The sequence below is a fragment of the Melospiza melodia genome, chromosome 15, assembly GCF_035770615.1.
Source record: "Melospiza melodia melodia isolate bMelMel2 chromosome 15, bMelMel2.pri, whole genome shotgun sequence".
NCBI lineage: Eukaryota > Metazoa > Chordata > Aves > Passeriformes > Passerellidae > Melospiza > Melospiza melodia.
The window spans coordinates 10,270,457-10,296,413 of NC_086208.1; the positions used below are offsets into that span (position 1 = coordinate 10,270,457).

A 25,957-nucleotide genomic window follows, 5' to 3' on the forward strand; every position below is an offset into this window, starting at 1 on the left:
AGCACTAACACAGATCTGGGCTCTGTCCCTGTGAATATGGCAAGAATGTGTCTGCAAATTACACAAGAATCCAAAATATCTGCAGACAATTGATAGTGCTTCCCATTTAGCACATTTTGCTTTGAACACAAACCCAAAATTTCAATGATGGCTCATAGTCTGACATATTATTTATCAAACCTTGTCACCATTTAAAATCCCAATTCTTTAGCTGAATTATTTCAGTCTACAAACACAGGGGGTAAAAATGCTGAGAAACTGCAAGAATATGACATGGGTCTGAATGTTGGGCTGCCCTGACAGAGTGGTGACTACAAAAAGTAAAAAGCAAATGGAAGTTGTGCATCTCTAGAAAATTTTTGTCATGGAAAGGTAAATCTTGCTCAAAAATATTAAGTACAGGCAGCAATCAATGACTTAATGATCTATAGCAATTTAGAAGCTATTGATCTGAAGCAATAACAGCAATTCCCATTGGCATTTTAAGTGTACAGTGTGGATCAAATCTACAGGAAAGCCATTCTTGATGATGGAAGAAAAGCAGTTTATTTCTTACAGCCTGCAGAAATTGAATGGCACCATGCAAAATTAATTGTAACCCAAAGTACTTGCAGATCTCTTGGGAAAGTTATTATTATTTGGTACTGATCTCTGAACTTTGGGATTCCTTCCAAAATTATTTCCTACCAAAGGTACTAAACAGGATGTTGTATTGGTTCCTAGTGCTGGCACTGTGTAAGAACCATTAAATAAATATACTAAAACTGAGGAAATAAACCTTTCATTTGATTTTTGCTCAAAATTCAGCACTGGCACTGAAAAAATAAATTACTGCACAAAAATGAGAAAGAACCCAATTAATTAACTACTCCACCTGCCTCAGAGCAGGCAGTTAATGCTTCCCAGAAGAAGAAGAACTGCTAACACTGTTCTTTCAGGGCTTTGGCACTGCAGTGGCAATCCTTTCATTCACAAAGCTTTTGGTTCCCAGTCCAGCCTCTGGAAGATGGGTTCTGCTCCACCACAGTGAAAGCCAGAGAGAAGAGCTCTGCCAAATCATCAACGTCATAAAAGCACATAAAAATATCCCATACTCAGTTTATCACATTACTTCCTTTAATGACAAAGGCCTGCAATAGGGTTATAACAGTTGGAATGCAAATTGGCTTTTCTAAATGAGTGCTGAATATAAAACAGACTAAATTAAAGACAAGCATGAGAGCAACAATACCAAGGAGACCTTTAAACAAGTTCTAAGGCAACAAATATGACATAACAGAAAAGCTGCAGTAGAAAAATAAAAGAGGTCTCAAAGAAGATCAAAAAAACAACTATCCTGCACATGGAAAACTCATTTCAGAATACATATACAGGCACGTGATGTACTTCTGCATAAAAGAAGGATTTCAAGTCCCCAAGCTGAAATATGTTTCTGACACATTGTTGCCCATTCTTGATATTAATGAATTGTTATAACACCTACTGTTCTATTGTTCACAGGATTCTACTCACCTATGCATTTCAAGCCATCAGGAGCTGTATAAAACCCTGGAGGACACTTGCAGAAGTAACTGCTAACTGTATTTGAACATTCTCCTCCATCACAAATTCCAGGAATGGTGCTGCATTCATCGATATCTTGAAGACAAAAAGAGATGCAGGGGCAGGTTAGCTAAATTAGTTTTGGCACAAGAAAAGGATTCATAATTTTATAATTAATAGTAATACTCAAATTCAGGGCATAATCAGTGGTTTTGAATTAGCATGTTTCATTAGGTATCTTATAAACAGAAATGAAACAGAATATTGAAAAAAATGCATCTGCAAATTTAAAATACAGTATCTGTAAACTGCAAAAGTTTTACTGCTTAATATGGATGGATGAACATCTTAAAGCAGAAATTTACTAATTCTAACAAAACTGTAACTCATCCAGTCTGAATTCTGCATACTAGAATGAAAAAAACTGCATTGGGACCAGCTGTGTAATGACCACAGTGATCAGGAGCTGAACCATTCTCTCCAGCAGCACAGCCTCTCCTGGTACACCCCGAGGCACTGCTTCAGGACAGACTGAAAGGGACATGAACCACTGAACTGCCTGTCCTTACTGCACTCGAGTTTCTCTTGGAAATACCCCACACAAAAGCACTGAGCAGCTAGGTATTGTTCAGCTAATGCAATCTGACAGGATTACAGCTCTGACCAAGATGACTGCAGGCAACAAAAATTGTCTTCTCTGTCTTCTCCACTAAATCAGTGTTCAGAAGTTTCAACAGGTTTCTAGAGTGTAACCAAAATATCTACTGCAGAAGCCAGGCAGTGTCCATAATTCTCCCTACATTTTGGCAGTGATTTTAAAATTAAGTTTCCATACCATGATTGTCTCCACTAACAAATCTCAATCCATATACTAAATCATCATAGATCCAATGTAAAAAAAATTTCAAATCTGCAGGGAAAAAAACCTAACAAATTCTTACAACTCATCATAGCTGCACAGAGGGAACTTGAAGGCTTCTTCCACAGCGAGTTTATATAAGCTGCAGCTATGTGAATAACGACCTATGTCAGCCCCAAGTGTTCCTTAATTACCACCAGTAGCCTGCCTGGGATGTGTAGTTACTTTCCCCTTGGTTTCCAGTGGCTGTCCTAACAATGCAGCTGTATCTAATTAGCACTGCCCTCATCTCCTAGGAACCTGGAGTTCTGCTGAGCTTAAAAACAGCTCACTCTTTTCCATGGTACCTACAAGAGGAATCAGAGCAGAGCAGAAAAGGAGGTTATTCTCTAGACTGATCAATGACATCTGCTTGTCACAGCCATCTACAATCACCCAGCTGCTCTCCTGACAGGGAGCATCCAGCTAGAAATAATGGCATCAGAGGACTCTACCCAACCTCTCCTCCAGAGAGCTACGAAAACAGACACATGACTGTAATAATGATTTCACCAACCACAAAAATTTCTGAGAAGAAATACTTCAACACCACCCAACAGACCAAGGCAAGGAGTGAATAATACTGTAGTCATTAAAAAGGACTGGAAGAGTTTAATGTAACGCATAAATTGGAATTTGGCCCCAACAGATGGGGGAACACCCAAAGTCCCACAGGACCATTAATGAGCATCTTAGCAAGTAGAAAGGATCTCAGCTCTACTTCTTCTGTGAAAACAGTAATACAAAAAGTAACAACTCCTGGTCTCCTAGGTAAAGCATGGGATGCTGTAATATTTCTGTGGCCTCCTGCCTTTGCAGGAAAGAAGTGGAGGGACTGGGATGGCACAGATAAGCCAAGTTTGCAGACTCAGCCACCCTAAGTGGAGCAGCGCTCTGGGTCCCCTGTGCACACATTCTTCCCCAGCATCTTGCTGGTTGTCCTGATGTGGGTCACATTCCTCACTTGGGTGTGTGAGAGGGGTGTGACCTTTTTTTCACTGCTACTTCGAGGATGTTGCCAAAGACTCAAGTCCAAGTGCCCTGGGAGCACTGCTAAGAGACTTCTGGCTTCTGCTCCAAGATTATACACCACAGGAGTCCCACAAGTCTCAGTGACAAAAAATGTGGAAATTGAATTTTGGTCTGAATAAACCCCTTAATTAACAGAGAAAAATGCAATCGTAAATGGATCAGATTCAAGCATTTTCTGACTCAAATTCACCGATGTTTATCTTAAAGTCAGGGTTGCCACTGTTTATATAGAGTCTGACCCTTTTAAAAGCAAAATCATCACTCTTTATTTTAGGGTTGAGCCTAACCCAAACAGTATTTCACTATTTATATTAGTGTTGACATCCATATAAGCAACATTGTTGTTGCTAAGTATGTGACTTTTACAAAGGTAAGTATATTTGATTTACTTGCAGACTTAAATGTGACTTTAGGAAAAATTACTCCCCCGGTCACCACAAAAAATAGAATTTACCTCAGCACTAGTGCAAATTGAAAAGAAATGGTTATATCAAACAGTGAAATAATGTAGCAGTTAAAATACAAATTTCCACCACCTATGCTAACAAAGAGAACCTTGGTCAACTCCTCCCCTTTTCTATCTTGTTGATTCTCTACCTGTCCTTGACAATTGCTATTATGATCTTACTTTAATGGAGACCACCTAAAAAACCAGTACTGTAATTCAGCAGGTAGCTCCCAGTTGAACTAAATCAGTGACCAAGGACATGTTATAACTGCTAGAAGTCCTACTTGCTAAATATGAAGTTAAACCAAGCAAACAATCAGATATTATTCATTATGTATCAGAATAATATATAGCTAATTACTGTGAACCAAAAGCCTTGTCTTATATTGACTTATAAAAATCAAAAGGTAATCTAGAAAGAACAGGACAGATGGGCTGCTGCTGCATGATCATGCTTTTAAATGTTGTGCTTCTATCTTATTACGTGCCACTGGTATAAAGGTGGTGCTTTTAATTCTTTGAATTGTATTAATACCCACATAGTTTTAACTTAAATTGCTTGGTAATACAATATGAAGATGCAGTGAAAGTAACTCTGTCTGCAGAGATTCAAAAATCAATAGGTATGAATTTGAAGAAGGAAAAATCCATCTGATATTTGCAGCCAGGTGATCACTGCAAAGGGATTTCACAAAAGGGGAGGAAATTTATGGCAGGATTTGGGAACACAGCAACCTAGACCAGGTTCTTGAGTTGACTTCTTTAATGCTAGCAAGTGTGGGCTCTTAGGGTCGTTGCTATTTGGGGTTTTTTGTTATTTGGTTGTTGGTCGGAGTTTGTTTTTAAAATGATTCAGCAATTGAAAAATACCATCAAAATGTTTATGAGATGCAGCCTACAGCTCTCAGCTTTTCATGCACTAATACTTAACAAGGCACATGTTCAGTCTCTCCTATTCACCACATTCTTGGTACTTCATCCACAGAAGGAAACACTTGCAATGTTGCTCTATTCTAAATGCAGGTTACATTCTGCCAAAATTATTGGCAAGTCATATGTAAACCATGCTGTGTACAAGCTCTTCTGAAATTGCTCTCCCTAACCTGCAAATAAATTATAAAGTTTTGCCTAAAATAGCTATTTTTCTTTTGAAAGAGCAATTCATAATTCTTCTAAAATTACTAAAAAGTTTTGAGTGCTTCTTAAAGGGAACTTGATGCAAGAAAGGATGGTGAATGCATACCTTATTCTCACAAATAATTTTATTGTACTGAAAGTTGGCATTCCAAAATCACTAGCCACTTATGAAACTTGTCTACTCAAGTTAATTTTAGTCTAATGACTGAAAGTAGAATCAGTTGCAGAAGTTTAAACATTATCTGGACTTCACTGCAAATACAAATCGATAATGTGCAACTGACACATTTTAGTACTATGGTCCTTATCTACTCAAAATTCTCTTAAAGCAAAGGTGCCATCTATGCTTGATTATTATATTAGAAAGAAAAAAAAATCCCATCAAATCACAGTAAAAAAAAAAAAAATAGCACGATTCCATAATCACACACTGCAAATTTCCACACTAATATCTAGCACCTGCTGTACCCCCAAGTTAGGATGACTAGTAAGTGAAGATAAAATGTTTGTCCTTCTGGAATATATGCAACTGTAAGGCTGAGTTTAGAGCACAATCCAGCAGCCTTCACACAGCAGTGTCAACCCCTCACTTATGTTAAATAGATTCACCTGAGTAGGTAGGAATGTGTTGAATCTTCCAGTCATATACACTTTTTGGTCAAAAGATCCACAAAGAAACATGTGCCTCAAGCATTTCTAAAAGCAACATATCAGTTAGAAAGTATTTTCATGTTTAATGGTAGATGTACCTTCAAGTCTGAAATGTTACATGAATAAAAAGGCTATAAAGGTTGCAGGGTCAATATTTAACATTGTCTGCTCTGAGAGAGAGCACCCCTATTTGTATTTGTTGTGAATAATGCTACCTGCAGGCTCAAGGCAGAAAAGACAGCAAGTTTGTTACAAACTGTTAAACAAAGTCGGTCCTCCAAAAGAAGACACTCCCCTTTCAGAAGAAAGTTCTAGAAGTTCTTACCATCACATTTTTGTGTTACTTCATTAAACTTGTGTCCAGCTGGGCATTTGCACTCAAAAGATCCAACAGTATTAATGCAATTTCCCCCTTGACAGATCCCAGGGATGGCTTGGCATTCATCCACATCTGTGATATAAAAAAGGAAAAAACACCCACTTTTATTTCATTTCTCAAGAACAGCCATAATAATTTGTCTACACAGAAATGAAATATGCCTAAATCCGTTCTTCACCCATCATAATATTATGATACTTGCTTGGGAAGACAGACACTAATTGTGTAATTACTCTATGCAAAATATGATTAAGTACAGTACTCTAAATATTTTCTGCAAGAAATCACATGGTTATTATTGTTACAGACATTAAATATCTAACTGCTATTGCTTTGTTTTTCCAAAACATCTGGGGAATGGTGTGCAGAAAACACAGCCTGCCAGAGCTCAAGTTTCTTTGAAGTGTCTAAAGCTGGTCACCCAAAATCACTTGCCCCCTTGAAAATCTTGGCAACTCCATCCAGTGCTGAGGCCACCAGCATAGAGAAGCAGTTGCACTGTGCATGGAGGGGGCCTCATGGAGAGGCACAGCAACTGCAGAGGCATTTCTGATGGAAATTATTAACTTGACACTTCAGCAAGATCAGCACCAATGACATTAGACTGTGGTTAGGATTTGACTCAAAAAGTTTCATAGCCATAATTAATGCTTCAGGAGGAATTATTAATGACCTGTTTAGGCATACATAAATTTGAGGGGTTTTTCCCTATTATTTTTCTTTCTTTGCTTTTCATTTTTTCACTGAGGAAAATGAAACAAAGATGGTATCACAGGCTAGGTAGTAAGCTCAAGACAAACATTTTCAAGAGGCCCCAGTTTGTGGCCTCACAATTATTTTAGCACAACAACATGTGTGTCGTCACTTAGCTGCAGAAGTGTTGCTATGGCTTAATAACAGCTACAGAAACAAGGCTAAAGGAGGCAGAGGAGTGGCACTGCAATAGGACACTGGGGAAGTCTGGCTCACTGTCCCCAGGGGCTGCCCTGTCTCTGCTGCTCAGGAATTCCTTCAGGAGCACAGAGCACTCCACTCTCAGATTCTCTCATCTCCTCAGAAGAACCAGCTGCTGCTGCTAAAAACTGATTGCTTGAGTTCTTGGGCTTCACACTGACATAGGTTTCAATGCAGGGACACGAGCTGAAGGAGATGATGCCTTCAAATATCTCTTTATAAATCCCAGAGACATTTCTGTAATGTGTCTTGAAGTCTGAAAAGCAAAGTATTATGTCTGTAGAAAAGGCTGAGATGCAATTTTCCTGGGAGCCACAAGCAGGAAGTCTCAGGAATGCCAAGGAGCATATCTGCACCACATGGCAGAGTGTTCTGCAAAGATCCCTGGCTGAAGGGATCCAGGGCAGGGGCAGCAGAGCAGAGCTGTCCCTGGGGGAACTGCTGTGCCTGGAGGTCACAGAGCCAGCACAGCCTCAGCAGCCTCACAGCTGCTGGGACTCAAGCTACAGCAATGGGCTGTGCTTTAGCAACAGCAATCGGCCAGACTTCATGGCACTGCACTGAATTAAAAAACCTCAAAAACTAAAGAAACAGAAGTCATGCCTCTGAGTCATGATGTCTGTTTCAAAATCCCACCTTTCGGTTTTATTTTTCTTCTTTGTATCTTTAACAATCTCAGCTGTGATATTAATTTAACTTTCAGCCAAAGTCAAAATTTGGGCAGTGATATTCTATTTACTTTTGAAAATAACCTTGCCTACCCACCCTCACTATTTCTTTACTTTTTTTTTACTTTCCCACACAATAATAATGATTTCTTTTTCTCTTCAGAGAACCTGGATTTTATTTAACCTGTTTTTCTTTATTTAGATTGAATATGGATGTGAAATCCCTGAAATGCCTTCAATCTAAATGGATGTTATCTGATTTCAAAAGGATTTAATACAAATGCATGAAAAATAAAGCTAATATGTGATTCCATAAAAGATGTGTTGAAATTACAAACGCAATACTTAAGAAGGGAAAACTGGAAAAAGTCAAACATATTGGGCCAAAACTGTGTTGGCACCACATACAGATCAAAATCAATGTAGCTGCTTGCTAAGAAATGTGCAGTAAGCAGAAGTATTCTTATTCCAAACTGCACAAACCCATTGGAGAGTTCACTGCAGCTTTCCCATGACACAAACAAGAGGGATATAACTAGGTGTGGCATAACTTCAGGGGTGTGGGCCACATATTTATGTACATAAGCTTTCAAAAGTGTCCACAATCTCAGTTCACAAATTCCTGCACAATTTAGTCCTGACCTTTACAGTGAGAGGGGGAACAGAATCACTGAGGTCAAAATATGGGCACTTCATGCAGTGCACCCAACCATGTTGCTTATCTTGAAGTTCATCATGTCTGTCTGCAGGCACCAGCCATGACTTGGCATGTGACAGAGGGTATCTACATCTTTAATGCAATGGAATGCCTTGAAGTCCCTTCATAGGAATTTCATGATTATATAAAATTACTCATAGATTTAGAATCTTCCCTATTTTTGAAAATATTGTAACTTATTAGAAAACGTTAGACAGATTGAAATAAACTGGCCCCAAAGATATGGTGCTGGGAATGTATAATCCACATCAGTTTAATACATAGTTGCCCCTGTTAACTTTCTCCTGTTTCCTGTCAGACATCCAGACAATAAAAGAATTTATACAGCTGGAAGTATTAGAATAAAAGCCAAAAGCAGTGTAAGGACTTTCTACAGTAAGGCATGCTCTGAAAGAAGTAAGCAACATCTGGGTGGATTTTATTATTTGAAACAAATGCAAATGCATTTCCAAAACTGTATAAAATATATAATAAGGCATTACAAATGGCACGACAGGCATTTTAGTCCAGGTCAAAGCAGTGGAGCTCAAGAGATAAGACATCCAAGATTAATCCAAGTGACACAATTTTTAGCTAAAAAATCTCACACCAGGTAACTGGGGCATTATTGCCACAGATTCATGTTTGCATGTCCTGAGTGCTCTCTGAAACAACAAATTCCTCCACAGAATGATCGAGTGGTACACTCAGAAAAACACCATTACAGAACCAAGGGAAAGCACTGCTGGCAGTGAGAAATTCATTAAGATGCTGGCTGCTCTCACATGACCTGAGTTACTAATGTACTCACTTGAACATCAGGCACTCACTGAATCATGAAGTAATGCATCTGACAATGTTTTTCCATTCTTCACACATATAGCTGAGAATGGCTTAGGACAGGTTATTCACAGCAGTGTAACTCAATTAAGATTAATCCAGTAACAATTTCAGCAGCTTTTGGGGAAGCTGTGCTGGTAACTCACCTTGACAGGCCCCCGTTCGGATGTTTGGAATGAAGCCTCGGCGGCAGGGATGCGGCTGGGCAGGACACATCTCACAGGGGTGGCCCCAGGCTCTCCCAACAGTTGCACAGCACAGGGTTTTTGTGCAGACAATTCCACTGAGCTGGCCCTGGCACATCTGGTTGGTTACCAAAGTGAAGCAAGGGCCGGTCCTGTAATCTGTGCCAAAAACAGGAAACCCGATCAGCTTCGCAACAGAAATACACAACAGAACTCCTAATAAAGCAAAACAACAGCACGTTTAGGCACTTCTTTTTCACACAAACTGCCCACAAACCCAACAATTTATGTTTGAAGTGTTCTACAGAGGATTTTTTTCTCTGTCTTTAATTCAAGTCCACTGAAAACAAACTGTGGCTATTTTACCAGGAATGTTATATCTGTAGGTCCCCTGTGCTGCTTCTTATTTAATCACTCATAATATTCTTCCAAGGGTCTTTTCATCAGTTTCTTTTAGATATTCAGTGCATTATTTAAAAGAATACATATAAAAGAGTTAGGATATGTTTATTTCCACAGGTTGGATGGCTGTTCTCAAATGAGGCTCAAGGGAAGGAAATACAGACTACAGAAAGTTTTCTGAGGACAGTCTTCACTGCTATTCAGGCATATGCTGTACCAGATATGTGGGCAAGCTTTGCCTACAGCTGAATGGAGGGCATGTGGAACACATCTGCTTTGATTTGTTTATGGCAGGACAGGCCACAGCCAACAGACAGAATCGAACTGAGACATTAACAAAAAAACAGTAGGCTTCATTTTGTTCCACCCTCCAAGGGCAAAAACCCAACAGTGGTACTGCCAGCTCCTGCTGTCTCCTGGACATCCAGGGTGCACACTCCAGTTAATTCTTTGCAAGCAATTCTAAAATGCTTTTTTTGTTATGCTGCACCAGGACAGAGTCCAGCGTCCTGTAAGCACAGACACCAAATTATGAACCTGTTGTTTCTTTCTACTGAAGCAGTTACACACCCTGAAGCAGTTATGCACCCTGAAACCTATCCTTTGGTAAATCTTCATGCCAACCAGAGCTGGTGTCTCCACATGCTGTAATTCTGATAACTCATCAAGCCATTCTGATACAATTAATAAAATAGCCTACAGAAATATAGCAAACAATAATGCTATATTGCTACTGTTATCTTCATCAATAAACATGATGGTATCAGAAAGGATATTGATTTAGATAAAAGGACTTTTCTCTGATGAACTCATACTAAGTGACACTAAGTACCATTTATTCTTCATTAACAATGTATCACTCCAATAACTGCCATTCTATCTTCTGTCTGTTTAACACACCTAATAATCACTCAGATAATCTCTCTTTCTTTTAAAATACTGGATCAACAAAAATTTTCTTTCAGCCTCTGGAAATTTGTCTTGTATTTCCAGCTCTATGGTAAATTAACATGTGAGAACCCACTAGCTATTTTCAGCCTCCCTGCTTAGCTGGACTAGCTGTATAAAAATACTTAAATCCAATTACCAAACACTTCTCTCATCTTCCTCTAGCAATTCCATCAGTCTCATCATGAAACAAGTCAGAATCTCTGATATCTCTCTTGCCCTTGATTAATTAATTCCTTATCATCTTAACTTTCTTTGGCTTGGTATTTCTTATTGTGTCCCTTCATATCCCAAATGAATTTTCCACACTGCAGCTTCTATTAAGTTTTTACCTAAATTAATACAAATAAATCATGATCAATTATACTTATCAAATAAAAAAAATATTTCCTAGATCGACTTTTCATCTTTGATCAAAATAAGAATACGTGCTTTACTCTATGCAAAACTCCCAATGCTGTAAGTCCAAATATTAAAACAAGAGACAACAATTTCTTTAGAAATGCCACAGTTTTGTGTTGGCAGCAGGAAATCTTCCGGGTACCTCCCAGAATGAAATCCCCCATTGTAGATTGTCCCTCTGCTGTTTATATATAGATGGGTTAGAAAGGAGTCATTTTGTTCTCCGGCGCAGAGGGAGCACGCGTCAGACAGTAGTGAATAACTCATCTTGTGTTTTATGGTGGGATATGAATGGATCAGCATTTACAATTGTTTGCTTTCAAGCTATAAATGACTAAGCAGGGGCTAATATGGCTTAGAAATATGGTGAATCCAATGAAGTTAACTTCATAATCGTGCAAATCTTTCCACCAGGTCTCAGCAACAAGACGTGGGTTGAATATGCACTCAAAACCAAGCTAGTCCAGTTTATTATTAATCAAGTTCACAACACTCCAGTATGGAGCATTACAGACTCAATTTTCACCAAATACTTTGCCTGGATAAATTTTACTCGTAATACTCAGTTTTCTTCTAAATACAGCTTCCCTTCTATTTTTTCAAATACAGTCTTCCACATTTTCACAACTAAGATTTTTTTCTTCTCTATTCTTAATGAAAAATTCTAAAGGTCAAAAAATCCATATGAAAAAAGATCATTTGAATGTACATGCCAGTCTAAGGCCTCAGAGAAATCCACACACCAATTCATTTTTTCATACAGAGGCCAAATAGAAAAAACTTTAAAATTGAAGTGTTTTAAATAGCAAGATTTTTCACTTTTTACAAGAAGAAGGTCTATGAGAAGAAAATGAGATTCTACTAAGACAGTAGCAAAATGAAAAGAGGATATGAGCTTAAAACACCATTCCTTATTTTGTAACATCAAAGTTTCCTTATACATTCATGTCATTTGTGATTATTCAAACTACTTCAATAAGTAAAGCTCAAACACAAGGTACCAGTGACCAGTCAGGAGCTGGAGAGAGAGAACGAAGGAAAATATATTCAGAAAAGCTATTACACAATTTGTATGGGTTGCTTTTTTTTACTCAAGGATAACTTCATCTTAACTGAAGAATGTTGAGGCTTGAAATGATTTTAGTAAAATGATTTAAGATGTGCGACTGGTAATTCAAATCTTTTGAGTCATTTGTAATGCAAACTTCAGCAAGTGCAAGCAGCCCTCAGTAAGGCAGCAGCCACCATTATCTAACAATTTTATCTGCTTCTTTACATACTTCTTAGCTATTTTGATAAGGAATAATTCCACAGGGAGCTTCACAACTCAGAAGATGGTACAAACTGTAAAACCACATTACATTCATATACTGTCAAGAAGAGCAAGAGTTCAACAGAATGACACTGGTTTATACCACACAACAATTCAGCTTATTAATTCACGAGGAAAGAAACAAGTTGCATTTTGATCTAGAGCTCATTCCTGTTTCAGTCAGAACCATCAAATAATTTTAGTTATCTTCTCAAAAGATCCTTCATATTCTTAAAAAGCAGCAGAGAGGCTGCTGAAATATGTAGTCCTGGCAGGCTTTGATCAAACCAAGCACAGCAATAAGTAATAACAATTGTTCCAAGTAATTCTGGACAGCACCAAAGACTACGAGCACTAGGACAGTGCAAGACTTCTGGCACCAGACACACATCTTAAGCTCCTAGTTCACAATAACTTCTGCTTCATTTCAAGCACAATATAGTTTTTAATGTAAAAATAAAGTTCAAAAATGTTGTGAACTAATGGAACCTGGATTAAACAATTATGTTAGTGCAAGGAGGCTGGGTAAAATTTGGTCCCTCTATCCTCTAGGATTCACTATATATATCCTAAAAAGAGTTCTTGATGTTTCAAGTTAACAGCCTGATTTTGCAAACTAATAATCACCTGTTAAGGGAGGGTGACAGACTCCTTCATCTCTCTTAAAAATAAATTAAAATTGAATGAGTTCAAAGGTACAAACTATGAGGCTGCAGCAAGCCAGCACTTATCTGATCATGATCAAGATCTCGATCTCATTACAGAAAACAGCAAAATGCCACCTCCTCTTGCCATCACAGAAAAATGGCTAATGATAAAAGGAGTGGTGTTTTTCCAGCTCTCCACAGGTAGAATGCACAGTTCCCCCAGTACCTAGGGCTGCAGCCTGAGCAGCAAACCCAGCTCCTCCCAGCTGTTTGCACCTCACACAGGAGAATTCAGCATGAACCCCAAACACAGCCAAGAGTTTCAGCTGTGCAACTGTAACTCCCCACAGCAACACAAAGCAGCAACTTCCCTTTCTCGAGTACAGGGAGAAACGGAAAGAAGGGAATATTCCATTGTCATAAAATAATGAAAGAAAGGTCAGAAAGGCCTCTAAGGCAAGTGAAGCACCTTAAAGCTGACCATTAGTACAACTTATTTTCCTGCCTAGCAGCACTTTTGTTTCTGCTGTTTCAAGGCTTGTTTGGGTTTTTTCACCAGCTGGGCATAAGAGAGGGACATTGGAAGAGAGACTGCACAGGGCAGAAACATCCCCTCATCCCTGCACAGTGTGACCCACTGCACTTGGCAGCCTGTTCCACTGCTCAGCCACATGCCAGGAAAGGGAGTCACAGTCACCTGTAGCTGAGAATGCTCCTTTGGAAGCTGATCTCACACAGCCAAAGAATACACAAACAACTATACTGTCCATGGAAAAAACAGAGTCCATCACTGTAAGTTTCACAGTACTTCAGTCACTTCACTCTCTTCAGAGAAGGTAGCAAAACACTTGAAGATGATGGAGAAAACTATAATGGGCCTCATTTCTGAAGGCAGGATGTGCTGTGTCTGAAATAAGAACTTTTACAGTAAAATTTTAAGAATTGCAGAGATTCTTGCCATTGACAGAAGATAACAGCATGACCAAGCTGACTGTAGCAGTGAGCATCACCATTGCAGAGTTACAGTACACAAAGGTTTAGCACTGCAGGCCTTATTTCAAAACCAAAGTGATTCTAGGTATTTTCAAACATACTAAAATCTCCTGATTTTAGAGGACAGAGAGAACACACAAGAGGCTCTACATACACGAACCTCATCAAAAGTTAGTGCAAACCTCTGTGTGTCACTGTACAAAGAAAATAGGGAAGAGCAACAAGCTTGTAACTCATCTTCACTTGCAAAATTTTCCTGTTAGTCACTTGTAGACTTGAAATTGTATTGATCATTAAATTATATTTTGCATACAAGACGTCACAACTTTTAACTTCTGATCAGAAAAGTGAATGACCATGCTCAGGGATGGCCATTGGACAACTATCATTTACTTCCATCTTTTCTAATAGGGGACAGCCTCACATCTCAATTCACAGACCAAATCAAGACCAGACCCCGACACATTCCCAAGTCAGTTCAATAAACTGACTTCCAACTATTTAAAAACTCAGACACAATAATGCTCTGTCCACAGGTGACACTGAAAGGCCAGTTGATAAATGCATCCAATCACAACACACTTTTCTTTCCACACAGACCATTTCCTTAAATAATTACTCACTGTTAAGCACTCCCTGTCCTCTCCTCCCCCCAGCCAGACACCATTACTCACCCCAGTCAGATCCCAATGTGTCATCATTGGAAAGTACATGGCAAAGATATCAGAGGGTGTTCAGAAGGAAAGAAAACAAAACTCTGTAAATATTTAAAAACTTATTTCCTATGATGTCTGACACTTCTTACCAACGAGGTTTGGTAGGTTTGGACGTGGTATGTGAAGAAATTATCACCATGCCACTTCTGTCTGCTCCCTTCCAGTGCCAGAGATGGTTTCACATATAAGCAAGACCATTTCCCAGCTGCTGCAGTGCACAGCACAGCACTGAGCTCAAATAGCTGAGATTTAACACTGGCTAGTGCTAAGATGTCACTGGAACTAGGGACTCAGAGTGCAACATTCAGGCACAGTTTCTGGCAGGGATATAAACCTGGCAGCAGAAATGTCTCAAACTACTACAGCTGTGCTGAGGACAGATCACAGCTCCAAGTTGCTTCTCATTATTTTCACAAGGGTAAAAAATATCCAAGGAAGCATATCTAACACTGGTACCATAACTCTTTATTCTGTATTAGGCAGCCAAAAAGTTAGTTACTGCCTCATATAACCCAACCCTTGGAATATTACCCTTTAATTCATTAATCTGATGACCCCATTTCTTCATGTCTTCCTCACCTTTGCTTGCTGCAAATTGTTCTCATATATTGACTTGCTGGCACACTTCAGCTTAAATTTATTTTCCATTCTGTAAGCTGCTTCACAAATCCATTTCTGCACAGATGATCTGTTTAACACGTCTATCTAGCAAATATTATCTAGTCTTCCTAGGACACTGGTTAAAGAATAGGGCTTTTAAATAACAGCTTACTAATAATATGAGACTAACATTATCACTTACATTTGATGCACAGAAAAATTCAGGCTGACTATTTTATAAAGTATGTTGGCAATCTATTTTCCAGAACAAATATACAACTATTTTTATGCCAATTTTGTTCTTGCAACTGACCCAGTTCTCAAAGTCTGTAGCTGAAAAGTAATAACATTACAGTAATAAAATAAAAAAAATAGTGTTCAAAAATTATTATTACAGAATTGGAGTGATTTGTTGCACACATTTTAATCCAACATGCAGACTAAGCATTTCACCAAAATCAAAGCCTTAGCTCTGTTGTTCCCAATTATGTGCAGCAGCAATCCAAATACAGAAAATTGTTACCACATTTTATTCTTTTCCATGATGAAGAAAACAGTAAGCAATGCAGCTAAATGTAGAATAACTTCTCATTTCTGAAGTCAGTTACCTGACAAACTCTAGCCTACCCTACTTTGCTGTATAAGCTGCAAATGACCATGTCTTTGCAGATTTTAATTTTTACAATATCTTTCACAGGCTAGCAACAATTAAATAAAATTCTGGCTTTATTTTCATCTCCCATTCTGCTAAAAAGTAACTAGCTTTGGTGACATATTTATTGTCAAGACCAGATGATTATTAAGGAGAATGGATTCTACTACAGAAACTTGCACGTTTCACTTAAAAAGAATGAGTTGACTGAAGTTTATCACTATTTTTTCAAAAGTGTTCTTAGGAGTGCCATGTTATAGAAACTCTCTTTACATACCACTAAGTATTAACCATTCACTAGCCTGGTGAAGACAAAGCTAGTAGACAAGCTCTGGGTATTTTTTTTTCTCCTTGGCTGCAAAAGACACTGACTAAAGTAACTAAGACTATCCAAACATAGTGCAAACTGTTTAAGAAAAATAGAACCTAATGACTTACAGAATATTACAAAGAGAGGCATCCAAAGAGAGGGAAAATGCTTTCAGACAATGCAATGTACAATTTAAAGAGATACTGCTTACTTTTACAAAGGAGATAGAGTGGTACAATACACTAGAACTAACCTTTTCTTTTCTAAAATGTAAAGTCTTTTGCAGTGCCATGAAACAAAATGCAATTGCAGAGCACTAGAATGGAACTCAGTCCAGAACTGAAAGCTGGTTATAAATAAAAAAGGGAGATGGGAGGGAGAGAGGGAACTGATTTGCAATGCTCAAGTTCAGCGAAACCCAGCAGGAGTAAACACACAGCAGGAATGGAGAGAAGTTGACTTGTTTTCAGTGTAGGAAGGCGTTAAGTGTAATAATGATGGTTTGAGTGTTGCAATGAAATGTTAACTTAATGATACATGCACAAATAGCTTTTTTGGTCCTAACACAACCCTGAACTTCTGGCAGCTCTTTACCAAGGTGATTAGAACAATCAATATCTTTTATTCCTTTATAACAGGAATCATCAAACTTGTCTGAAGCAAGCTCCCTCTTTCCCATGATCCAAAAAGACCAACACTCCTGAGAAATTATAACGGTGGAAACCTTCCACTGAATGAAAGGAAGGGGCAAACAGATTGTATCCCTGTAAAGACTCCTCTCCACATGGCAGACAGCTCCCTGGCCAAATTTCTTCAACCAGACACTCACTCGGGTTTTTGTATTCTCATATATATGCATTTTTGTGATATGATCTTAGTGATGACAGACTTGATATGATGTAAAGTTTTTTTTTTTTTACACTTTCCAAAGTCTAAAGACTTTGGAAAAACTAAAACTGTTCTTCTTGCGTAAAGCTGTAACACAGAGTTTTATATTTTATACAGCCAGCTAATAAGACATGAAAAATATTTGGAAAACACTGACAACACAGAGTATTTGATTTTTACAGAAATATTTTAACAATTATTTCACTTCATGGTTGCACAATAACCCACCAAAATCTCAGGAAGCATTAAAAATGTAAGTCATAACATACAAGAATTGCTTCAGACACTAATACCTCACCTCTAACTCCATGGTGAAACACATCAACTACCTAATTGAAATACCATGCAACCCTCTGTGTTACAGGATCAGATTCCTTCCTCAATGAAATTGTGGCATCACTCTGTGTGTACACCAGTGTATTCATGACCAGAATCTGGATCATTTTGCATAACCACATATATGGAATTTGCATTAAGACTGTGGTCCAAAAATAAACACTGCAATAACATGCACTATTTAACTCTGAATAAGCCTGAGGTGTCTCTGTTGAAATGTTACAGAAGACATAACTCTAGAATTATCACATGTATTCAATTTCTGTTACTAGAAATAAAAAACCAAGAAGGCAAATGATCCAATCTTGATTCACCAGTTTTCAATTAAGCAAGTGTAATTTTATTAAATATATATTATATCCACCAATATAAAGTACATGAGATGCTAATACATGTGTTTCATTACTCATATTATTGTTTAAGGCCTTCTGTCATTCTTATGTTCATTGACCACTTGGTTGAAGGAGCCTTCTCTTTGCTGAGCACTAATGGGTGGATGTCCCCCAGCATCAGTAAAGGACAGGCCTCAAGTGACTGAGGACCCTCACATCTTTAATCTATGATTACAGAAAATATTTATAACAATTGTCAATTAAACTCTTTGTAAAACCACATCAAAAGTCTGATTTTCCCAAGCAGTGAGAGAGTACAGAATAATAATATCTTAAAATGGGAAGGATGGTGATGGAGAGGGATATTAATCCACAGACAATTCTCAAACTGAGGGTCGAGCTCTCTTCTTACTTGCAAGCAAGCTGGAGAGAAGAGCAAAAGGTCTCTACTGACTCCCATTAATGATGTAATGAAGAGCACTTTTTGGTTCTTTAGCTTAAGTTAGTAATTAGTCAAGAAGAACTGCAAGTGTTTCTAAAAGACTTTGAATTACCATGAATACTCCAGATAAATACTGGAAAGGTTTCACACATTTACTGAAAGTGTAAGCAACTCCACATTTCCACATTCTTAGCGTATTGTTTAACACTTTTAGTTTTTAATAGCAGCTGTGCTGATGCCTTTGGCCTTTTCTCACTCATCACACTTGCTCTGTATACACTATTTTAGTCCAACAGATATTGCAAATCTATTTTTACCCCAGCACTGGAAACTGGCATCTCTTCTACTTGTTGAAGGGAATGTCAGGTCCTAAGATTTCATTTGCCTCCACATGTGGGACAAATCATTACAACTTGGAAACAGTCACCAGCCTGAGTGCCTTCAACAGGAACATTCAAGATCTAGGACTCCAGTCCTAGCAGTTTTTTCTTTCCTCTCTGTTAGATAGAACTGCTTGGTTTTGTGAGTGCCCAGCCATGACATGCAGCACGAAGCCCGGGTCCCAGTTACAAGGGAAAGGTTACATTCCCTGACTTTGGTGAGAGAACAATCATTCAGTGGTGCAATCTCATTGCCTGTGACTGTATGAACATTCCCTCACACAGAAAACAGCCAGTGTTTGGGGAAGAGAGACCCAGCCATCTTCAGAGGCCTCTTGTCAATAGCTGGGCCACAGTGGTTCAACCAAAAGTGACACACTCCAGTTGTAATTTACTAATTATGTGCTTACAAGGAAGAGCATCAGAATCCTGGAAACTGCTGTGTGTACTGAATGGTCCATTCCACTGATCATCATTTTGAATAATTTCTCGTTTATTTTAGAAAACAATGTTTCTCTCACCTTCATGCTGCATAAATCCCATCAAAGCTGATGGGTTTTTTTCCATGACAGTCACTGAAATTTATCTGTGTAAATGCACACAACATCTGGGATTAATAGTTTCAAATAATGGAGGTCCTGAAGTGGCCCAGAATATACATGAGAACCAGTGAGAACTAGATAAGTAATTTTTTTTGGGGGGGGATGCAGGAGAAAGGAATCAGGGGTTCAGCAAACAAGCCAGGTGTCTGTGAATAACTAACCAGTGTACTGAGGGGAACAAAAAAGCTCTGGCCTGTTCTTTGTAGACTACCACACACTAACATTGATTTCAGGCCCAAAATGGGAGATCCCAGTTGAAGAAGGGGGATGGTTACATATGTACACATATTCACTCACACTTGCACTTCTTTTATCCTCCTCCATTCAGGGTACAGATTCAAGCTGAAGTTTTGTTACACTCCGGCTACACGGAGATGTTCCAAAAGATAAGCAAATACTCCACATAATAGGAATCACTCAGATTTAGGTCAGCAAACTGCAAGCCTCACTAACTCCCAACACAGGAATACTTAACCTTTGCATAGCACTGGAGCGTTAGCCTGTCATGCGAGCCCAGCCTCCCTCCCTGAGCTTGCACCACACGGTGCAGTGCCCTGCACAGCCTGGCGGAGCCACGCATCGCTGCTAATGCATCCTGATGGATGAGCAGCACCACAACCTGAAACACAGGAAAATCAGAGAGCCACAGACAACACAAGCCCTCTAAACACATTTTCCATTCTTAAAAAAAATCATTAAAATGCATTGAACTGAAGTATAGTCTTTATAAATTTAACTATGTTATTTATTGATTAAATAGTAATTTATGTAAATTTTACAAAGCCCTTACAGGCTTTGCTTCTGTTTACAGATAAAAGTATCCGCAGAAACTGCTGCTGATCCAGATGCCTGTCTAATACATAATACTTCACAGCCTTGCAAAATGCTGTGTATTAAAGGTTGGAAACTGCTTTTTGGCCTACTTTCTACACTGACATACTGAAAAGGAGGGAGAGTCTTGTGGTTGAGACACTTGGCTGGGACTGGGATGACCTGGGTTCAGTTTCAGACTCTGCTGCAGACTCCCAGTACATCCTTGCACAAGTGACTTAATCTCACTGTAAATTAGCTCCCCACATGGAACATGGGGCTGCCAATATTTCTGGATGCTGGTGGGGCTTTTTCCTATTTAGACTACACAGGCTTTGGGATGCAGACTTGTGTGTTCTCTGAATGATAAAGGGAGCCTCAAGCTGAGTTCAGGCCTCTTGGAATTACTCTAATAAAATGAGAAAAGATCTTTCATGTAAAGTATTTTTCTATTTTGATTCTTTAAGGTTTTATGGTGGTTGGGTTTGGGGTTTTTTCTTTTTTGGAGGAGGGATGGTTGTGGTGTTTTATGGGGGTTTTTAATGTTCAATTAATTGTCAGTTTATAGTAAAACATGAGGAATTTGCTCCTGACATTTTCTGTACTGGGTGAGTGCAACAGCAGCAGAACACATTCCAGGGAGCAACTCATGCACAATCAATTAGGTCGTCTAATTAATTTTCCAACTCAATAGATGCTATGAACTTTTTTTTCTTCAGAAATATATCTACACACATATGTAAAAGCAACCCAAAAACTTTTAAAAGGAGAGGAGAAGGACTGATGATATTGACTTGAAAGGAATGGGCTGCTACATGGGAGCAATGTTCTCTCACATGAATTCATATTTCTGTCATGAAGGGAGAAAACACATATGGGGGGCACAAGAGTATTTTCCCATTGACAAGGTTATGTAGTTACCATTAGGGACTGACTTGTTAATCAGTATTTAGAGTAATTTATGATATTAGGTTACCCCATAATTAGGAAGAATAAAAACATGTGGAGAGAAAAAGACACATTTTAAAAATAAGTTTGAATCAAATAGGGACAAAAATGTAGATGTTTACAGGGGGTTTAACCACATACTACATCAGATGTGCTACAGCATCCGACAACAGGTATCTGTTTCTCTAGTCCTAACTCAGCTAAAACTTCAATCAGCATCACTGTGTCTGAATAAGGACTCTGGATCAAAGATTGAAAGAAGCAAGACAAAAATACCCAGGCCAATTTTTTGCCTTCTCTCACAGAGTTTTACAGCAGCAAATTTTCAACTGCCATGAATTTTCTCCGCACTTCCTTTCCCATCATTGTGATAACCCACAAGTCCTTATTCCACACTAACATAATGAAGTGTTTGTGAGACCAGAGTTATAATTGTGATGTCTGGATTAAAACAGTGAGTTGTGACATTTCTAAGAGTCCTAAGGGAGATGACAGTGAATTATAGAGAATACACAGACACTTGATAGTCCACAATTATGGGAAAAAAAGGCACAGAAGCACAATAAAGTGCTTCAATTGTGGTTTTACTATGGGTGTTTCTATGGAAGCATAGACTAGATTTATAAAGAACTTATAAAAATATCCAAAGCAAATAAAAAGTGATAAACATTACAGTTTCTCCAACCTGTACCACAAATCAGTATTCTGTTAGTAACTGTTTCAAACAATGTGGCTGCCAAATCAGATGAACAGACAGGGGAGAGACAGCAAGCTTTGGAAAAGATACATACTGCTTGTAGGTAGGGGAAAGCCAGAGCAAAAAGCCTTCAGGGAACAAGTGTGAAGGAAACAAGGATACAAAGAAGCAAAACAGAAAAAGAGCAGAGGGACGAAAAACAGGAAGGCAGCAAAGACGGGATGGATCAAAGCAAATCTAAGAAATGAGTGGGAGGCACAGAGACAAGGAGAGATAAACAGTGGGAGCCAGCAGACACCATGTGTGAGAAGGGGAGAAAAGGGAAAGGGAGGGAGGAAAAGGCTGGCCAGCCCCAGAGCTTCACCAGCTGACCAGGACAGGGAAGTTTGCCAGGACAGGCTGGCCAGCCTGGGTTAAAATGAGGGCCAGAGAGCCAACTGGCAAAGAGCAGCCAGGCAGCCAAAGCCATCCGGGAGAGGAATCTGTGTGTGGAGCAGGGTGGGCACAATCCCAGCTGCACCGGGAGCTGGGTGAGCCCAGCAAGCACCACACAGGGGAATGGGCAGGAGCAGCTCCAAGAACAGCAGTGAGCAAGAAGCAAAAAGATGCCTGAGAACATCCCAGCAATAGAGTGAGCATCTCACTGACACATCTGGCTATGCACTCTGAAATACTATCCACTAGGATCATTGGGTGGCCAAATATGAATAAACAATGACTACACAAATTGCAGCTATTAACCATCCCTTTTCCCAAAAGGCATTTTCCTCCCATTTGTAGGGCTGATATCTGTATTTGTTGTCTACTTTGATATTTTCAAGATGACACAGTACAAATTATGTACCCCAATATTATTTATATAGTTAAATGTCATAATCCTAAATCAAGAAAAACAAACACCAGGCCAGTGATAAATAAAAATATGAGCTAAAAAAGGCATTACAAACTACATGAAGAATGGCCTAATCGAGCAGTGACAACATTCTGCTTGTCTCTTCAGTCAGGCAGCTCCTATCCATCCATCTCAAAGAAATAAAATTAACTGTACTGAATAAGAAAAACATTGAAAGCTGTTACTAAAGGATTTCTACTAGACAGTAAAAACTTGTGCTATCTTCTGAAAGAGTTTTTACACTAAAGGAACAATAATTGAACAATTTAGTGGATTAGAATAAAACATGACAAGGTCTAACTGTTCCTATCTTCAGAGCTACAATTTATTTTTTAAAAAAAGCAGTAAGGTGTGTGTACGTATGTATATGTGTATATATATATATATATATTATTTCTGAGAAGAGCAAGTTTCATTTCACAGTCAAAACAGACTGTTACGTGCATCCTGTTCATTTTTTTCTCCCCAACATTTTCCTGGTGTAAATCAGCATCATAAAAAGCAGGTACTTAAATTAATGGGTGATCCTGTCAAGGAATCAGGACTCAGAGAAAGAACAGAAGGGAAGTAATCCAGGTGTGGGTAGTGTCTCAACCTTTACCTTACCTTTCAGGACATAGGACCTGCTCCACACCACCAAAACTCCTGAGTATGTTTTTCCTTTTAACTTCACTGGGCTTTGAATGAAGTATCAAGCCATCAGGAAGCCAGTGATCCATGAAACTGCCTTACCCTCAAACCAAAAGAGAGTCACAGCTGAGACTGATGATATTCTAGGTAGTCAAAGTCAAATTCTGCTTGGGACCAAGTGCAAGAGAGCAGCACATGCCAGGCAGCACCCTGGGGTTCCCACAACTGGTAAGAGGAGGGAGGGACAGGGAAGCAGGAGGGAAGAGGGAGCAGTGAGGAGTTATGAGGGGGAAGCACACAGAGTGCAGCATAATGCAGTTTAAAGTTCCTCTGTGGGAGCTCTGGTACCTGCCTAAGCTGCAAGGTTTAGCATTTGTAGTGCCAATATAAATTTGTACCTAAAAATATAGGAAATATTTTCTTTTAATTTTTACTGGAATGGGTACATTTAACAATCCAGGTGGTCATCAATATATATGTGATTCACTTCCAGCAACTTTAGTGGAACAACAGACTGTTCTGTGGGGTGTCTAAAGTTTCAGCTGCTTGTAAACCAGCACTGTGGGAAAACTTTTAGGTGGCTTTAAAAAAATTCTTGTAAAACAGTAGAAAGCTCATAATTTAAGACAGTTCAGTGGAAGAGAAACTTCCTCCTGATAATCAGAAATATTTTGCACTACATCCAAAAGGCAAGTAGGACTTCCTCCAGGAATAATGTCTTTTATCCACATCATTCTTTGTCAGGAAAGTGTCTGAATGTCTGTTTTAATAATTAAGTTTCAGGTTTCAACTACACTTGTGATAAATAATATTCACAGGAGAAAAATGTTTTTAGGGCATCAAATAGTTTAGTCTTATAAAATAAAATAAGCTTGTGGTGGTTAAACTACCCCACATAAGAACATTTTATTAGGGTGTGAATATACTATAAGCTTAAGTTATAAAGATATTTAGCCCACACATTCGAAATGAGATAACCACTGGATTGGAACTCTTGCCTGGCAGCATGCTGATCTCTTTCTTCCTCCCATTTCATTTAATTAGCAACTTGAAATGGATCAGCAACTTTCAAACAGCTGATTAAAATCCCTGTTCACAGAAATTATCTTGGTTACTTTTCACATGAGCATCAGGCTGCCCCTCTGCAGGGCAGTAACTCTGCTGTGACCTCATTCCACTTTGGAAAAGGTGTGGAGAATCACTGCACCTTGGGTACTGCATCTGCACCAACATCCCCCACTGCAAACCACACACAGTACTGACCACTTGAATAAAAACAACAAACATAAAAAAAAAGGCACAAGGACATCACCTCAGCAAAAAAGGAAAGTCCAAAACTCTTCTACATCTGCTCAAATTTGAGCATAACCTAAATCCTATTAAAATGCAAACATTTTCTTTAGATTTAAAAGAGCTACTTATGCTTCATCAGAGGCTATTGGAAGACACATATACAAACTTGTCTAGGTGTTAATCAATGTTCATAAACATACTAGCATTCTAAAAGTGCTTTAGAAATGAAAATATCACATGAAAGACTCTGCAAGTGGCACATAAGCCCAAAAGGAAAAGAACAGTTTATTATAAAACTGAAAGAGGCTGTACTGATTTTCTTTGCTATTTACTCTACTAGAGTATTTCTCACTCATCATCTTGAAATCCCTAGTTGTAGTTAAATAAATACCATTCCATATAATGGTATTTTCTATCCACTATAACCACAATCTTCACTAAACATATTCATATTTGTGGCTTATGCATTTAAGCACTTTTGACTTTTATCCAAAATTACAGCATAGCTCTAATTGCTTTCTCAATAACATTATTAAAATCTGGCTGACAAGATTTGATCAAGTCTCTCTGACCCCTGATTCAAAGCCCACTTAGGTCTTTGGGCATCCTTTTCTTTGATGTGAGTAGGTTTTGGATCACTTCAAGAGTGACTGTGAATTTTTCATCCAGGCTTCACCTCTCTGAACAATGTCAAGACTTCTACCTTTAGGTTTAAAATACTGCCTGAATGTCTGAATATAAAACTAATATATAGGCACAAGTGTGTGTGTGAGTGTGTGTGTGTCTGTGTGTAATGCAGGTATAACCTGCCCTCTGGACATAGCAAAACAGGCTGTAGAATAAACACAAACCATTCCCTGCAGGGTTCTGGCAATAGTTTACACTAAGTGGCAAATCATTACTGCTTTAGATATTTCTTGAAATGCCAGTCATCTTGAACTCTTCTGGTATTTCCTGGGGTGCAATGGGCAGTTGCCTAGAAATTTTGTATGTGGTATTTGATGCCAAATCACTGTGTAACATCTTAAAAGACTACCTAAATATTTATGAACAAAGAATACAAGTTATATATGCATATTCACAAACTCCATCTAATTTGTTTAACTAATTTGAGACAGTAAAAAACTCAATTCTCATATCAAGAACTCCTTCAGCAGACAAACATGAAGCAGTCTCTCAGTAGTGGGAGACATTAAAAGGAGCTCGTGTAAGCTGCACTCCAGGCAACTCCCACTGAAGTGTCAAAAATCAAAACTACCTTAAATTTTCTCAGTAAGTCTCTCCTCCATTATGC

The 25,957-nt window shown here is 38.6% G+C and overlaps 1 protein-coding gene across 3 annotated transcripts in view; it reads right to left on the minus strand.

The window, feature by feature from the left end:
- The window catches only part of FBN1 (fibrillin 1), a 141,531-nt gene that overhangs the window by 80,993 nt on the left and 34,581 nt on the right, over positions 1–25,957 (minus strand). For all 3 annotated transcript variants that reach the window (XR_010029624.1, XM_063169737.1, XM_063169738.1), the window contains exons 6-8: positions 9,393–9,590; positions 6,034–6,159; positions 1,513–1,638 (exon numbers count right to left, since the gene is read on the minus strand). Coding sequence is in view for 2 of the 3 variants with exons in the window: in XM_063169737.1 (XP_063025807.1) it covers positions 1,513–1,638; positions 6,034–6,159; positions 9,393–9,590 (450 nt within the window). In the remaining variant the exon portion in view is untranslated. The remainder of the gene's footprint in view (positions 1–1,512; positions 1,639–6,033; positions 6,160–9,392; positions 9,591–25,957) is intronic.